At 26.5% G+C, this 18,218-nt stretch overlaps 3 protein-coding genes across 15 annotated transcripts; all 3 read left to right on the plus strand.

The window, feature by feature from the left end:
• The first annotated feature begins 6,905 nt into the window (after window positions 1-6,905).
• On the plus strand, window positions 6,906-10,854 carry LOC112789361 (uncharacterized). 12 transcript variants are annotated; one of them, XR_011879510.1, is made up of 12 exons: window positions 6,906-7,127; window positions 7,264-7,392; window positions 7,921-7,960; window positions 8,140-8,215; window positions 8,302-8,502; window positions 8,671-8,880; window positions 8,963-9,365; window positions 9,462-9,525; window positions 9,641-9,702; window positions 9,827-9,918; window positions 10,018-10,049; window positions 10,494-10,854. XR_011879510.1 is itself a non-coding variant. In XM_025831216.3 (7 exons), the coding sequence occupies exons 1-7, from the start codon at window positions 7,085-7,087 to the stop codon at window positions 9,302-9,304; spliced, it is 1,041 nt and encodes a 346-aa protein (XP_025687001.1). In that variant the 5' UTR covers window positions 6,906-7,084; the 3' UTR covers window positions 9,305-9,777. The 12 variants fall into 12 exon arrangements, 1 of the variants encoding a protein (XP_025687001.1); XR_011879509.1 differs by having other exon boundaries at window positions 9,462-9,702; XR_011879511.1 differs by lacking the exon at window positions 10,018-10,049.
• A 55-nt stretch (window positions 10,855-10,909) lies between these two features.
• LOC112789362 (peroxisomal membrane protein 11B) lies at window positions 10,910-12,637 on the plus strand. The gene has a single exon (XM_025831217.3). It carries the CDS (start codon window positions 11,846-11,848, stop codon window positions 12,569-12,571), a length of 726 nt encoding a protein of 241 aa, XP_025687002.1. The 5' UTR covers window positions 10,910-11,845; the 3' UTR covers window positions 12,572-12,637.
• Window positions 12,638-14,994: 2,357 nt separating this feature from the next.
• Window positions 14,995-17,790, plus strand: LOC112789363 (cell number regulator 6). 2 transcript variants are annotated; one of them, XM_025831218.3, is made up of 5 exons: window positions 15,035-15,227; window positions 15,316-15,428; window positions 16,039-16,153; window positions 16,561-16,838; window positions 17,291-17,790. In XM_025831218.3, the coding sequence occupies exons 2-5, from the start codon at window positions 15,324-15,326 to the stop codon at window positions 17,537-17,539; spliced, it is 747 nt and encodes a 248-aa protein (XP_025687003.1). In that variant the 5' UTR covers window positions 15,035-15,227; window positions 15,316-15,323; the 3' UTR covers window positions 17,540-17,790. The 2 variants fall into 2 exon arrangements, with proteins under 2 accessions (XP_025687004.1, XP_025687003.1); XM_025831219.3 differs by having other exon boundaries at window positions 14,995-15,428.
• Window positions 17,791-18,218: the final 428 nt, after the last annotated feature.

An 18,218-nucleotide genomic window follows, 5' to 3' on the forward strand; every position in this document is an offset into this window, starting at 1 on the left:
GAGAAAAAATCCAAGTTTTAGTATACTTTGTCATTATTATACATTTTTCTCTAATCATATATCCACTGTTTTCTTTTTTTGTTTTAGCATTTTGAATTTGGGTTAAACTTCTATTATATGATAGAATTAATATGAGTATATTTTATTATTAAATAAACAAAGTTAATATAAAATAAAATTATACATAAAAAAAGCAAAGAAAATAAAATTAAAATAGCAAAAGTGATAAAAAGATTATTTTTATAATTTTGTTTTGTCATTTTTATGTATAGAAGATTAGAAAATATTAAATTTTTTATTAAATTAATTTTTATTTGTTGTATTCAATTTAAATAAGTAATAAATTATCTTATTTTAATTTATTCCTTAAATTTATATATAATAAAAATTAAATCAAATAATTAAAATACATAATTTTAAATTGTGTGATACTTAAATATCTATTCAAATCAATTAGTTGATATAATTAATTCATCATAATGAATTAACTTTAATGAGTTAAACAAAATAAAGCGGAAGCATGCTACGTTGATTCTATCATTAAAGGTAAAAATTCGATTTTTATATAATAGAATAGATAGAATAGATAATATAATAAACGGCAAGAAAGAGAAAGATAAAAATTTTAAATTCTAAGTTGTTTCATTTGGATATTGCAATGTGGGTATCACATTATTTTACTTATTCTACCCTATAGACCCTTTTGTAACTTTATTTCAGTATTAATGGAAGAATGACTTTAATTAGTATTTGATAAAATATTCAATTAGAATAATTAAAAAAATAAAATTATGATATTATTAAAAATAATACATTTTTATGGTAAAAAATTATATTTAAATAAAATATTTATAAAATATAAAATTTAGAGTAACATAGTTTCATGAACATTAATCAATTATGAAATAACATCAAATTATAATATAATTTATTTATGAAAAAATAATCAATAATTAATATTAATATTAATAAATATAAAAATCATCCAAACACTTTGAAAAGTATGAGTGGTTAATTATTATTCATTATTAATAATATTTTGTTCATAACAAAAAATAAAAATATAATTATTCAGATTTAGATTTTAAAAAAATAAACATAAAAGTAACAAATGATCTATTTTATCATGAATATTATAAATTAATAAATTAAACTAACTGATATAATAAATTATAATTAATTAATTGGTATAAATTATAATAAATTATATGATATTTAAAAAGAAAGTAAAATGAATAAAAAATAAAAAGAAATAGAAGAATAGAAGACTATAATAAAATAAATTGAATGAAATTTTTTTTTCTTTTTACAAATTTTATATTACATTTGCTTCAATAATAATAAATAAAAATACATTAACTTAATATCTAAGGAAAATGATGAGATAAAATCATAACACAATTCTAAAATAAAAGCTTAAATTAAACCATAATATCATTGTACAACACAAATTAAAAGTAATTTTACACTACAATACACCACACAAATAGGTAAATGACTTAAACTTAATTACGAATTTTTTATTTATTTATGCAAACATGATAACACCATGGTCTATAAATGCTTAATGGATAACATATCATATATTGCTCTAAATGATGAGCACGGGAGTTGAAGAGTGTGTGCTGATTTGTATCCATGATAGTTACCTTCTTGTGACGACGTCTCATAGGAAGAAAAAGAATTGTTGTAAAAGCTACCCAATAAAAGAATAATTGGTAAATGAATGATGTTTTCTTCTAACATATATGATTTTTTATAGTGGTAAAATAAAAATGAAATGAATGAAATTTTGTATTTTTATATTAGAAATAGAATTTGATATTTATCCTAATAAAATTAAATAACAAATTAGTTATATTTAAATAAATAAAATAAGTTAAACAAAAATATTTGTAAGAATTAATCAAATTAATTAGTCAATAAAAATAATTAGTATAATTAATTTTATTTAATTTATTGAATTCAAAAAATAAATTAAAAAATAATTGATTGAATTAATTAGTTGATATAATTAATTTATTATAATTGATTGGATTTAATAAATTAGAAAAAATAAATAGGAAAACATAGGAGACAATGGTTTTTTTAACTAAATTAATATGTATTTATTGTATTTAATCATTATAAGTAATAAATCATCTATGTTATTATGTACCTTATAAATTAATGAATTCAAATAATTGATATAATAAATTACAATTATTTGATTGATATAAATTATAATAAATAGTGTGATATTTAAATACATAATCAAATCAATTAGTTGATATAATTAATTTGCTATAATAAATTATATTCAATGAGTTATAAAAAACAAATTAAGAAACACGCTAAGAAGTATGTCACGCCCATCATGAAGTCAGAAATTCAATTTTTATATAATAAAAATATACATTTTTATATATGTTATAGAAATATGATTTGATTCCATGAACTTGCTTATTTTTTTTTACTTGCGACCTATATTCAGCATGGAATTTTAATTTTTCTAAAATAAATTTAGAAGAGAGAATAGTACTTTCATTTTGGAGAAAAAATAAATTTATAAAGAATTGACACCTCGCTTTCATTAGTTGATAATGCATTAAATATTAATTTTATATAATTATAATAAATATATTTTCCTAAATTAGTATAATCATACATTATTCATTAAATGTTAACTGTAATATAAATATAATAAAGATATTTTTGTAAAATACATTTAGAAGAGAGAATAGTGCTTTCATTTTAGAAGAAAAATGAATTTATGAAAAATTGACACCCCACTTCAATTAGTTAGAGAAAAATACAATTTTAGTATATTAAGTAGAAGTATATTATTATTATTATTATTATTATTATTATTATTATTATTATTATTATTATTATTATTATTATTATTATATTTTTGATTGATAATTGATAAGTAGTTTAATAATGTATTAAATATGACTTTTATATAATTATGCATTATTCATTAAATGCATTCATTTTGGAGAGAAAATGAATTCATGAGAAATTCACACCTCACTCATTAGTTGAAAAAAATCTAATTTTAATATATTAAGTAGATTATATAAATAGAAATACTTGCTAATAAGTATATATAAAAGAGGAGATATATAATTATATATAATATAATTGCTATATATGTAACAGATATAAATTGTTATAATTATATAGACTTACTATAATTATATTAAATTTAATTATGAATGTAAACAAATAAAAGTGATAATAATTAATATTATTTTTTTCTTTTTTATATTTAATATTTACCGTAAATATAAAAAATATTGAGAAAAAAAATAGATACTGACTTTATTTTATTTTATTTTACGTCATGGATTTCTTTACTAAAATTAATGGAGGAAAAAAAATCTTTATGATTATATATCAATCTCAATCACAATAAATAAGATGAATCGGTTGAGCAACTAACAAATTTACCAAAAAATCTATTCTTTATTTTCATTAAATACTTATATTAATTCAATTAGATGAGTATTTTAATAAAAGAAATTATTATTATTATTATTATTATTATTATTATTATTATTATTATTATTATTATTATTATTATTATTATTATCATTATTATTATTATTATTATTATTATTGAATAATAACGATAATTATCATTATTAATATTAAATTGATTATTAATATATATATATATATATATATATATATATATATATATTTTGTTACTTCTACAATCGTCCAATAATATTTTCTTTCATTTGTTAATTAATTAAATTTGGTTATTTATATTAAATATATTTAATGATTACTAAAAATTAATCATATAATTATCATTATTATTAATAACTAATTATTAATAATCAATTTATATTTCTCTAAAATATAATTTTCTATTATATTATTATTATTATTATTATTATTATTATTATTATTATTATTATTATTATATAGGTCACCATTAAAATAATAATTTGTCACTAATAAAATTTTAGGATAATGAATAAAAAATAGAATTATATTAATATAATTAAAATCAATATAATTAAAATAGTTAAAAATATTTTTGATTGATAATTAGGTTAATAATGCATTAATTATTGAGTTTATATAATTATAATAGAGATATTTTTTAAATTAATATAATTATGAATTATTCATTAAATGCTAAGTATAATATTGTTATATAATTATAATTAAGATAATTTTCTGAAATAAATTTAAAAGAGATTAGTATAATTATAATAAAGAGATTATCTTAAATTAGTATAATTATGTATCATTCATTACATACTAATTATAATATAATTATATCAATTAAAGATAATTTTTAAAAATAAATTTAAAAGAGAGAAATAGTGCAATCATTTTGGAAGAAAAATGGGTTCACAAAAAAGTGACACCTCACTTTCATTAGTTGGAGAAAAACACAATTTTAGTATATTAAATAGAAGTAGATTGGTATAAATTATGATAGATTACATAACATTTGAAAAGAAAATAAAATGAATAAGAAGAAAATAAAAATAAATAGAATAGATAGAAGACTACAATAAAATAAATTAAATGTGAGAGTTTTTTTGGTACATTTCATATCACATTTGTTTCAATAATAATAATAATAAATAAAAATACGTCAACTTGATATCTAAGAAAAAATGATGAGATAAAATCATAATACAGTTTTAAAGTAAAAGCTTAAATTAGAACATAATATCATTACATAACACATATTGAAAGTAATTTCACACTACAATATATCACAAACAGGTAAATGACTTAAATTTAAATACAAAATAGTTTTTATTTATACATACATGATCTATAAATATTTCATAGATAACATATCTTATAGAGCTCCGAATGATAAGCACGAAAGTTGGAGAGTGTGTAGTTTGTATCCACGATAGTTGTCTTCTTGCAACGATGCCTCATAGGAAGAAAAAGAATTGTTGTAAAAGCTATCAAATAAAAGAGTAATTGGTAAACGAATGATATTTTCTTCTAGCATACATGGTCTTTTATAGTGGTAAAATAAAAATGGAAGGAATCAAATTTTATATTTTTATATTAGGAATAGAATTTGATATTTATCCTAATAAAATTATTATTATTATCAATATAAATGGGTTAACAACTTGCCACTAATAAAATCATTGGATAATGAATAAGAATTAGAAAGATATGAATATAATTAAAATATTTAAAAATATTTTTGATTGATAATTAGTTTAATGATGCATTAAATATTGATTTTATATAATTATAATAAAGATATTTTCTTAAATGAGTATAATTATGTATTATTCATTAAAATAATAAAAAATATTTCTAATTAATAATTGATAAGTAGTTTAATAATAAATTAAATATTGATTTTATATAATTAAAATAAAGATATTTTCCTAAATTAGTATAATTATGCATTATTCATTAAATGCATTCATTTTGGAGGGAAAATGGGTTCACGAGAAAGTGACACCTCACTTTCATTAGTCGGAAAAAAACACAATTTCAGTGAAGACAACTCGATGAGGTATTTCATGGATGTGATGCATTGTAAATGATTGTGGCAAAAGACAATCGAACTGGAACATTAGACGATAAGAATAACTTAGAGTAACAACAAATAAAAAATTATTAAAAGAATAATATAATAGAATGAGTATATGAAAAATATTATAAAAAATTATAAATTGTACCTTAAAAGGATCAACTTCAATAAAAAACGAAGAATACATTCTTATTCTATGAAGTAGTAAAAAAGAAAAATACTAAATATAAAATTATGAATTGACTCTCAAATTTAGATTCATGTACCACAGGAAAACATTATATATAGACTTTAGTAAAACAAAAATAAATATGTAAATTACCTATTATTAAGGTAATTTTTTAATAATGCATTAAATATTGATTTGATACAATTATAATGAATATATGTTCTTAAATTAGTATAATTATATATTAATTTCATCATATCACGGGTAACAAAGATTTTTTATTATTAGTATTATTATTACTGATATTATTATTATCATTAAAATGAATAAAAGTATTTTTAATTGATAATTGATAAGTAGTTTAATCGTGCATTAAATTTTGATTTGATACAATTATAATGAAGATATGTTTCTAAATTAGTATAATTATATATTATTCATTAAATATTAATTACAATATAATTATATTAAAGATATTTTTTATAAAATAATTTAAAAAAATTATTTGATATACGTGAATCGGGTAACAAAGATTTATTATTATTATTATTACTATTATTGATATTATTATTATCATTAAAATTATTAAAAGTATTTTTAATTGATAATTGATAAATAGTTTAATAGTACATTAAATATTGATTTGATATAATTATAATGAAGATATGTTGCTAAATTAGTATAATTATATATTATTCATTTAGTATTAATTATAATATAATTACAATAAAATAATTTAGAATAGAAAAAAAATTTTATTCGGAGGGAAAACGAAGGCATGAGAGATCGACATGTCACCTTTAGTAGCTGAGGAAAAACTCAGTTTTAGTATATTAAGTAGATAGATAAGATTGTGAAAGTAAATAAAGAATTTAGGTTTTTTTTCTCATTTTTACTAAATTTTTTTTTGGGGTTAATACCAAAAAAAGATTTTAAATAAGCTTTTGTTATCATTTATTTTATTTTGTCTATTCAGGTGAAAGTATCTATAGTGATATCTTCAAGTTATTAAAATGATAAATTTTGTAAAAACAAATTAAAATTTTACGGTAAAAAGTATTATTTTTACCATAAAGTTTACAGTTTAATAATTAGTATTTTGCATATTTCATTTAAATTAAAATTCTGTTTTCAATTTTTATCCTCCTCTCATAATTTTTTTTAGTTTTTGCTAAAAAAAATATATATATTATTTACGTGCCCAGTAAAATACTTGAATAACGTACCCATGAGTCTTGGTTCTTTAACTTGTCTTTACGTAATCAGTCTTTTGCCAACCCTAACAATTTCCCCAATCGGCCAATCTTTCTCTGCTCATCTACAGAGAGTCATCCTTCGTTTGGGATTCGGATTAGGGTTTCCCAATCACCACCTTTCTCACTCATCTTGCAGCCATGGATGCTCAGAGAGCTCTTCTTGACGAACTCATGGGTTCAGGTACTTCTTCCATTCTCTCATTCCCCAAAACGTTTACTTCCTCATTGTTTCTAAACTGAGGAAAATAAAAATTCGATATTTGATGCTTCCAAGTTGATGAATTTGGTGTGTGTTTCTTGTTCCTGTGTGGAAAAAGCTCGCAACTTGACGGAGGAAGAGAGGAAAGGATACAAAGAAGTGACGTGGGACGATAAGGAAGTGTGTGGATTCTACATGGTGCGGTTTTGCCCTCATGATCTCTTTGTCAACACCCGCAGCGATCTTGGTGAGTTTTATTTGTTGATTATGTTGCTTCTTGCTGAGATTTGAGAATTGATGAGAGTTGACCATAGCTAATGGATTCTATGACAGATGATGAAATTTGAGTTATTTGTTGTAATCTAGATTGTTGCTCTCTTGTGAAGAAATTTTAGAGACTTTGTTTATATTCTTATATCTTCATATCTGTCATCCTAAGGGCACGCTTGAATGAAATCCTAGTTAATAAAGGTAAAGAAGTAATGACTTGATTTTGTAGTGTTATGCTTTGCATCATAATTAGCTTTATATGAGGTTAGTTAATTATTTCTTTAGAAGTTTATTTATAGGAACGTTCTCAAGTTTACAAGAGGGTGGGTGAGCCTTAGTGCAAATAGTTTGATTTTAAATATAAAGCTGTGTACATTCTCCCTAGAGCCCACCAAGCAGGATCCTTGTGCCGTGTTGTGCCCTTTCTTTATGGAATTTATTTGCTCGTAATATTTTATTTATTACTTATTTGATTTTTATTTATATTTGCATAAAATTGCTGCAGGACCTTGCCCAAGAATACATGATCCGAAGTTGAAAGAAAGGTGAACAAGTAGATCTACTCTATTCATATAAGGTTTTGTGTTTTGTTAAGGAACGGTGTCAAATTTCTAATAATGGACTGCATACTATGAATCCTCTTGCTGTAATTATTTCCTAAATGAATATGTAAGAAAACCATTGTGTCTCTGAAGTTAAACATTGTTGACTTGATTCTCATCAGCTTTGAGAATTCCCCAAGACATGATGCATTCGTACCCAAATTTGAAGCTGACCTTGCTCAGTTCTGTGAGAAATTGGTAAGCTACCTACATGTTTGCTGACCGTCAATTAAGTTTATTCTCTTCTATATGTTAATGAATAATTTCAATTTTTATAATCACAGGTAATGGACTTGGATAGAAGAGTAAGACGTGGGCGAGAACGCCTTGCTCAAGAGGTGGAGCCAGCACCAGCGCCTCCATTGACTACTGAAAAGTCTGAACAGCTATCGGTGCTGGAGGAGAAGATAAAGAATCTTCTGGAACAAGTTGAATCTTTAGGTGAAGCTGGGAAGGTTGATGAAGCTGAAGCTCTTATGAGGAAGGTACTGAATATGATTCAACGCCTTTCTTTGCATGCATTTACTATTGATCTTTTTTTTTTTAAGTTTTGATGGTCTCTATTGCATAAGAGCACTTATAAATATTTATCTTTGGAGGATCTCAACAACTTTCACTTTGAGCTTCACATTGCTTTTAATTGTCTGTTATAGGTGGATGCACTCAATGTTGAGAAAACGGCATTAACACAGCCTCAAAATGATAAGGTGTTGATGCTTGGTCAGGAAAAGAAGATGGCACTCTGTGAGATATGTGGTTCTTTTCTTGTGGCAAATGATGCTGCGGAAAGGACTCAGTCCCATATTACTGGGAAGCAACATGTTGGTTATGGCATGGTTCGCGATTTCATATCCGAATACAAGGTCAATTTTGTTGTCTAAACTCATATTCTAATTAAAATACATGAAATGTTTTTTATGTTTATATATTGATATCATAATTCAGGCTGCCAAAGAGAAGGCCGTTGAAGAAGAAAGATTAGCTCGGGAAAAAGAGGCAGAAGAGCGAAGGAAACAGAGGGAGAAGGATCATGAGAGAAGACGACGAAGTGATTCAAGTGATAGGGACAGGCATCGGGATAAAGATCGAGATAGGGACAGGGATAGGTACAGAGATAGAGACCTAGATCGTGAAAGGTCTCGGGAGCTGGATGGTAGAGGTAATCGAGATGGGGGAAGGGGCATGGATTCTAGGTTGAGGAATGGAAGAAATGGAGGCAGAGACAGGTACCGCAACAAAAGCAGGTCACGCTCCCCCGTTAGGCACAACTACAGGCGGCACTCCTGAAATCTGGTTTCTCAAATTTGGGGAATTTCTTGATAGATGTCGGAATTTGAATTAAAAAGAGGTAGATCTTAATATCCCAAGACTTAGATAAATATGTGTTTTGGAGTCCTGAGTTTTCTCATCATCAAGGGTGAATTTATTTTGTTTCTTATGTCAGAGCTTTGTTGAGACTATACAATCTCCCTTCCATCAATATTATTTATGGAGAAAAAAGGGTTGAGGTAGGTATTTTACTGTTGTAATTTTTTCCTCTTGCATGACTGATCTCTGAAAGTGTAGTCCAGTCTTTCTTTACTCGCATTTTCTAGAAGTCATTTGATCGGTTTAAAATGTCAGACACAAAATTACATGCATGGTTGTCATTGCTGCTGAGGGGGATGGTTTTCTCATGTTTTGAGGTAACCTGTGAATCTTATATCCTGAGAAAAATATGATATTTGTTCATAGTAGAAATCATGTTTGGTTTCCCGTAATCTTTTTGTTTCATTACTTTGCTTCTTAAGTTGATATAAACCAGCACAGGGTTTAAAAATGCTGCTCAAACATGCATTTGACATTGAGCTACATACCAAAGGCACCAGTTTAGAAGATATGGGTAACATACCGAATCTGTTGTTAGTAATCTCCCAAATCCATGGTGTCCTATTTATAATATATCTGTCATGATAACATAAATTAACTCTATATTCCCTAAACTCCTGGTATCATTGTAGATGAGTTTCCTATTGCTGGAGGTGCTGAATAGGTAGGCTATGTTGATAGAATTGAAGCAAAAACTGATTTTTTGCTAAACTTGGTTTGATTTAGCCAATTGGCCTTTAAGAGGAAAAACAATATCAAAACTAATTGTGAAAGTTAAGATTTTTCTTTTGGGTGTTAACTCATTTTAAAGCACTCTAATTTCAAATCTTATTTCACAATGTAATTTTACTTTTAGTACTTGTTAATTAAGTAAATTATTGGAAAAAATATTTTTAAAGTTGAATTATTATATATATAAAGAAAATATGCCATAGTGCAAATTGCTAACCATCACTATGCTGAGCCTATAATGGTCCAAGCTTGGCCTATGGAGAAAATATAAGTTTTTGGTCCACCATAAGTAGTTGATCCTAATGATTTTACTATAAGATGCAATGACTTATCATGTATCCAATTTGACTTAATAGGAAAAACTATGTTGTTGTAGTTGTACAACTAAGAAGCTATTTTGACGAATTTGGATCTGGTATAGAATCAACTAGGTTGTTAGACTACAACCTTGTTAGAAATAATGCTTCAGTTGAAGATTTGCCGAGGAGCCGCTTCAGTTGAAGATTCGTAGAACCGGAAACACATGATTTTTTTTAATTTTTGGATTTTCTATGTAGTCATTTGCATGGAAAACTATCAATCATGATTGGGATGTATGACGCCTCTTGTTGGAAGAACGGGAGCAAGTCGAAAATAAGGCTTATCTGGAGAATAATCTGAATATTGTTACTTTGGTACATTCTTCAGTCTTGAATAATTGTAATATTCAAGCTAATAAATCTGGCATTTTGGAGCAATGCAAGCTTTTCTTCCCTGTTCTTAGAATCTCACAACTTAGATTATATTCTGTTACCTTCCGTCGCACTTGAATGTCTAATGATCTCATAGTTTCCTAAATTTTAATTGGTTGGGTAAAAAATAAAAATGAAATTTAAACTACTCATGACTAATGAAAGTGAAATCATTGTTTCTTGACTTGTGTGTTATTAAATTTAAGTTTTTGCTAAGGCAAGCCTGGAAAAAGTACCACCTCACTAAAGAGGGTTAAAATTTACATTAATTACGGATTAAGGGACAAGCAAATATTTTCTTGAATTCCTTACAAAATTAGAAGCTTGTACTCTATTATTCTAAACTAAATAAAAGCTTTATCTTTTTAGCTGTAACTTTTTTTTTTGGTGAAAAAAAATATAAATTATAATTTAGGTGTGACTAAACTATTATTTTTAATTATGCATTTCTAACCATTAAAAATATAAATTAATTTGCTAATGAGTTGTTGCTCAAATACCATAGTATTTCCATACTTACCTAGAGTCTGCGAGTTCGAGTCTCATTCCTAATTTTAGAAAAAAAAATATAAATTAATTTGATATCCAGCAAAGATTGACTTAGTTTGACAAAATTAATTACTTAAAATGTTTAGTAAAACTACTCAATAAATGTAGTTTACCATTTTCTGTGCACTATAAGAAATGTTGTTTACCATTTTCTGTGCACTATCTTTTTCTTTGAATAATGACAAATACAAAAAATTGAATCCCAGCTTTACACGCACCATTAAGCAGCAGATAACAACAAAATCAAGTCCTCAAATATGCAACAAAATTCTAGTGACACAAAAAAAATGAATGGTCTAACCACAAGCTTCTCTTATCCAAAAACAAAACCAGCTTCTGTGACTCTAGTTAAATTAAACTTCTCTAAATATTATTATCCCTCTTTGAAGAAACCAATTCAGTTATCTATGATTGAAACCATTTCTATTACCATTTCGGTCCTCCAACCATGAATGACACAGTAGACAAACTTGTGATCTTCCTAGCAAAGAGAGATGGCATAGACAAGCTTGTGAAGACATTCCAATATGTCTCAAAGCTTGTAAACTACCATGTTGAATCCACAGACTCTGACATGGCTAAGAGGTTCAAGAACTGGGAAGTTGCATCAGGACTAAGCCGAAAAGCCTTTCGAACCGGAAGGTTCTTAACCGGCTTCAACGCCCTAAGGCGAAATCCAGGTTCATCAAACACTCTAAGGCTGCTAGCAGTTCTTGGAAATGCTGGTGAGATGGTTTACTTCTTCTTTGACCATTTTCTTTGGCTTTCAAGGATTGGAACCATTGATGCAAAGTTGGCAAAGAAGATGAGTTTCATTTCAGCATTTGGTGAATCAGTAGGGTACATATTCTTCATCATTGGTGACTTCATTTTGATGAGACAAGGTTTGAAGGAAGAGATGAAGCTGAAGAGGAGAATAAGAAGCAGCAATGATAATAGTAAGAATGATGAGAAAGAATCAAAAGGAGAAGAAGTAGAAGAATTGAAGAAAAGGGTTCAGAAGATAAAAGGTGACAGAGTAATGAGGCTAATGGCAGTGGCAGCAAATGTTGCAGATTTGTTCATAGCAGTGGCTGAAATTGAACCAAATCCATTTTGTAATCACACAATCACACTTGGTATTAGTGGTTTGGTTTCTGCTTGGGCTGGTTGGTATAGAAATTGGCCTTCATAAACACAAATATTTCCCAGTTTTACTGTAATTTTTCAAAGTTTTAATAATAATATGGATGTTTATTTATCTTAATTTGTTCATAATTTTGTTCTACTCTTTTAATATACTGTTTTTCAATGCAATTCTCTGCAAAAGTTCCCTGACTACTAAAATCACCAAACATAATGTTTTGTTTTTGTATGAATACTGTTTTTTTTTTTTTGGTAGTGATGTTGGGGTGGGGGATAGGTTATGTATGGTTCAGTTTTCATTGTTTGCACCAATGAAAAGTATGCTTTTTAATTACTTATTTCTTTCAAAAAATGTTTTTTTTTTCCCTTACAAAATACTTAATAGAAAATGAGAGAAAATCTTTGACTCATCATGAAACACACACTATTAAATAATGGGTAAATACTATGGTGCCTAAGTTATGATGCCTAACTTACTAAAAAGGCAAAGAAATAATATTTAATAAACTTTAACTATTTTATTTTTACTTTATACATTTTATTTTTTATCTATAAAAGCAAGTTAGACAATTTAGGCACAACAATAAAAGACACCATAAAATTCACCTAAATAATGAGTAATACACTCTTTATTAATTAAGAACTTTTTATTAATTAAATAAATTTTAATTCTTTATTTTATTAGAAAATTTTCAATAATTCTTAAAATATCAGTATTTTAATAATTTTAACCATTTATTTCAATTAATATATATTATATATATTTTTTATAATTAAGATTGACAGCTAAAATTATTAGAACATCAGTGTTTTAGAAATATTTAATTTTTTTATTTTATTATGTTCTATATAATAATTAAAATTTAAGAAGATAATTTACAGTATTTTAATAATTTTAATTATTTATTTTAATTAATATATATTGTATATTTTTTTTAATTGAGATTCACAGTTAAAATTATTAGAATCAATGTTTTGAAAATATTTAAAATTCTTTTTATTTTATTATGTTGTATATAAGAATTAAAATTTAAGAATATAACTTATTAATCAAGTTAATCAATTTTTTAAAAATTATATTTATTCTTTTTTAAAAAATAAAGTTCATAATACCTTTTATGGTAGATAATTTTCTAAAGAAGATACTGCATTCTTTATTTTACTTAGAACTTTGCCGAAAATTTTTTAATCGCCTGATAATAATCATAAGATAAAATCTTTTAAAACCGACACTCTAAAGTCTGAACAAAGTACTAGTTTAAACAATTAATTAGTTTGGCAATTAAACACAATAATCGTATTTTTTAAGTAAAAGATATTCTACCAACCCATAAAATAAAAAAAATATTCTGTACGAATCCCTACATGGAATATTGTCAACTACAGATACACGATTCTTTTGCATTAGACAGAAACCAAAACCTGGCGCTTTACACATAAATTAAAAATAGGTTTTGCTAACCATTGGTCAAGGTTTCTATTTTCTATTGAATTGACTATAGTATCATTATATTAAAAAAATAAAAAGAGTGAACTATTAATCCAGTCTCTGATAGAATGATAACGCGGTCAATTAAAATAGAAACGGTCTATTTTAATTTTTGTCTTCTATTTTTATATCATAATATAATTTTTGTGGGTGTTTTTCTGTCAACTCTAAACGAAAAATGCTAAATTTATTTATTTCTATTTTTTAAATAATATATTTTTTAAATTTTGTATTTATTATATTAATATTTTTTTCAATAAATTATTAAATATATAGTATAATAAGTACAAACTAATTAATAAATTATTCAAATTTAAAAATATTATTTATTATAAAATTAAATAAATAATTTTCAAATATAATTTTAAATATATATAAATAATAAATATTAAAATTCAGTTAACACATTAATAATAATAATCCTATAATATATTATTAGTATTATGATTTAGATAATTTTCTCAATAAAATAAAAAAGAATGAACACATTATTTGATGTATAGTAAAATTTTTATTGAATAATAATAAATTTAATTTTTTTTATCTCTTTAAACTAAATTAATAATTCTATTTGATATCTTTACACTAAAATACACTATAAATAGACTACTAATACTAAATAAAATAAAATATAATATATATTTATATACAAATACAATATCATAAACTAAAAGTCTTGAATTTCAACCTCACTCTAACTTATAAAAAAAAAACTGTTACTTTAATTTTGAACTTTTGGTACACTTATATATTCGTGTAAAATATCATACACAATTCTTTCATCAAAATGTTGTTAAATAAAACATTTAAGTAATATAAAAATAAAATTGTTATTTTTAATTGACACAACAATACATTGCTAAACATTTATATTATAACTATATTAAAATTAAATCCATATAAATTATATATTGCCTTTGCTGAATTGATTAAATTCTCAATTTCCTTTTCTAAAAATTTGTGTTTTTGTGCTTTTATTTTTTGTTTTACAAAATCATGAAAATAAAAATACAAGCGCAATTTTTTAAAAAAAATTCTTCTTTAGTGAAAACAAAATCTATAATACTCCAAAGTGCAAAGTCTTCTAGTCTGCAAAGTCTTCTTAGCTAAGGACGAAGGAGGCGTAACAGTAAGGGCGGTTAAGTCAAAGGCAGTGCCTTGAAACAAAACAAGAGAAAAGCTGCTTCATTCCCTTCCTTCGCTCTCGATTAACAAGGTTCCCTTGTCACCCCAATCCCTCAGATCTATCTCATTTTCTTTTTTCATTTCCAATTTTCTTGCATTTTCTTTTTGGGTGAGGTTAGATAAGTTGATGGCGGAAAGGAAGCAATCGAGTTATGTGAAGCTGGGAAAAGATCATGCGCCTCTCGTTGATATCACTCCTGGCGAGCTCAATCAGCCAATTGAGGTTCCTCAGGTCAGATTTCAAATTTTAATTTTTTCCCCTTTCCATTTTATGTTACTTTTGAATCAGTTATTTCTTTCACATTTGCTATTGTTGCATTTTCCTTCTTGATTATTGGGTTTCTGTTATGTTATTTTCTTCCCAAAGGGGGTAAATCGTGTAAATCAAGGTTTTGAATTTTGCAGTTCTAGTCATAGTTTTGGAAAATCATGGGTAAATCATAAATGCATCTGGTGCAGCTGCAATTGATGCTGAATTGCGGTTGTGGAGCGTGATTTGAAAACATTTGGAGGTGTATCAACTTCTTATTCGCAATCTAAACCTAATTCTACAGTGATTAGGTTGATTATTAAAATGTGAATGTGGGTGGGGTTTATCTTGTTGTGGACGGTGAATTTTCTGGCTGATGTACGATAATGCTTTAGATTTGACTCAGAAGGATTAGTTATCATGTTTCTGTATTATTTTTTTTAAAGAAAATGTCACTCTAATTTTAGGGATTTCCAAGTCGAAGCAGCAAGAAACTGTTTGAGAACTTGTGTTGGTGTTTCTTTGGGCGCTTTGAGTGTGTTTGCTAATATGTAGATATATATTTTGGTCATGGATTTTCGGTATTGTGCAGTTGGCTGTTCGCAAGTGCCCTGAATGTAGACAGCCACTACCCGAAAGCTATTCGCCTCCGGCAGATGAACCTTGGACGACTGGGATCTTTGGATGCACTGAAGATAGGGAAAGTTGTAAGTAATGCATTAATGGTCAATGTTAATAGTCTGTTTATATATTTTTTATGCTGTAATTGCCTTCAGTTTGATATAATCTAAACTAAGTCTATATAGGCTAGAGTGGATCCATGACCATGAATTCATTGAGTACTGACTAGTTGGCAGAAACTGAGTTGCATAGACATTTGACAGCATCATTGTAACATAAAAATTAACCGAACACTTTCTTTGATCACTTTGTTGTCCTTCTTGCAAAACGCCGTCATACTTTGTTTCATCAATTATGATCGGCCCATGCTTCTTTCAACACAAAGGATTGATATGTATGGTTATGGTAGAAGTTTGTACTTTGCAGTGACGTGGTTAGACATACTGTAGTGGAGAGTTGCTTCCTGTTTATATTCTTTCGACCTTCATTGCAGGCTTGACAGGGCTGTTTTGTCCTTGTGTGTTATTTGGGCGCAATGTAGAAAGCTTGAGGGAAGACACGCCTTGGACTGGGCCATGCTTGTGTCATGCCATTTTTGTTGAAGGTGGCATTTCTTTGGCCATAGCAACTTTAGCTGCAAATTCCCTCGTTCCTGGTATTGATCCGGGGACGGTATTTCTCGTTTGCGAGGGTTTATTCTTTACATGGTGGATGTGTGGCATTTACACTGGTCAAGTTCGGCAAACCTTGCAGAAGAAATATCACTTGAAGGTAATTCTTTGTCACTATGTTAAACTAGTCGAAATCCAAGCTGAACTTGGCATATAACAAATATCCATTTACTGAGAAATATGGCTGCTGTATTCTGCTGCTTGCTTTAGAATTAAGATTAATAATGGAGAATAAAAAATGTTGTGTACACCAAAAATCAGCCACCATGTATTTGTATATAAATACATGTGTTGTTTAACTCATTTTCAATGTGTATTTTGTATTTCAATATGTATTTTATATGGATGGCTGATTTGGTAGCCAATATTCTGTGTACACATACCATGGTTGATTAACAAACTTGGAGGATAGGCACTGCCCATCACAAAAAACTTGATAATGTTTGAATCTGGCATGTTGACAAATTCCCTTGTGGTTCCAAGCAGAGGGTACTTCTACATGTTGATATCTTTGAGTCTTTACTCCGATTTTTACATTTTCTGTGAGTGCAGGACTCGCCTTGCAATGCATGTTGCGTGCACTGCTGCTTGCACTGGTGCGCCTTGTGTCAGGAGCACAGGGAGATGAAAGGCCGGCTCTCGGATGATCTTTTCTCGGAGATGACCATCGTAAACCCTCCTCCAGCTCAAGAGATGACCACGTCAACTCATACCGATGATGATCACAAGGAAAATCCCGAAGCATCTTCGGCTAACAATGGCGAGCACGAGCATACTCATTTAGAAATGCAGGCTATATAGGATATAGTATTGTTGATAGCATGGCTTTGGAACATTTGCCTTGAGTTTTTCACCACATTTTGTGAGAATTCTCTGAAGTAGGTTTGTCCCTTGGGTTGGAAGAAAACATGTGAGGGAGCTTAAAGTGGATATGGCTTCATTTTTTCACTATACATACAAGTTCCCTTTGGAGGAGCTTTCTCTTTATCATATATACACAACTCATTCATGGTTTAAAAAGCCAGATTATATCGAAATCCTTGTTTTTGGAATTTGTTTTGGGGATTCGAGCAATCTTCTAGTCTCTTTCTTTAGTTTTCAGTTTTCACCAATGATTTTTTAGAAATAAAAATGCTAATTTTTTATATATTTGTTTTCCAACGTTTTAGGGAACACAAGTTAAATTTGATCATTTCTAAAGCTCTCTTACTCATCAAATCTGTCTAACGTTTCATATCATCGAAATTCTATTACTAGTGTATGTACCGTACTACGTATAAGATATATTTACTTTTTTTACATTTATATTTGAAATATATTTTTAAAATAAATTATCATAAATATATTTATCTTATATAAAATATTTTTATAAATTTTTTATTATTTATATTAATAGCAAACAATCTATAAAATAAAGAAATTCACAAAGTACTTATATTTAATAAAGAAAAGTTGTTGTATCTAGTAAATAAATTAATTA

This window comes from Arachis hypogaea, chromosome 3 (genome assembly GCF_003086295.3).
Source record: "Arachis hypogaea cultivar Tifrunner chromosome 3, arahy.Tifrunner.gnm2.J5K5, whole genome shotgun sequence".
In the NCBI taxonomy this organism is placed as follows: domain Eukaryota; kingdom Viridiplantae; phylum Streptophyta; class Magnoliopsida; order Fabales; family Fabaceae; genus Arachis; species Arachis hypogaea.

Coding starts and splice junctions, on each gene's coding strand:
- LOC112789362 (XM_025831217.3), top strand. CDS start 11,846: ATGAATGACACAGTAGACAAACTTGTGATCTTCCTAGCAAAGAGAGAT.
- LOC112789361 (XM_025831216.3), top strand. CDS start 7,085: ATGGATGCTCAGAGAGCTCTTCTTGACGAACTCATGGGTTCAG. Junction 7,961..8,139: donor GATCCGAAGTTGAAAGAAAG/GTGAACAAGTAG, acceptor GATTCTCATCAG/CTTTGAGAATTCCCCAAGAC. Junction 8,216..8,301: donor CTCAGTTCTGTGAGAAATTG/GTAAGCTACCTA, acceptor TTATAATCACAG/GTAATGGACTTGGATAGAAG.
- LOC112789363 (XM_025831219.3), top strand. CDS start 15,324: ATGGCGGAAAGGAAGCAATCGAGTTATGTGAAGCTGGGAAAAGATCAT. Junction 15,429..16,038: donor AGCCAATTGAGGTTCCTCAG/GTCAGATTTCAA, acceptor GGTATTGTGCAG/TTGGCTGTTCGCAAGTGCCC. Junction 16,154..16,560: donor CACTGAAGATAGGGAAAGTT/GTAAGTAATGCA, acceptor CCTTCATTGCAG/GCTTGACAGGGCTGTTTTGT.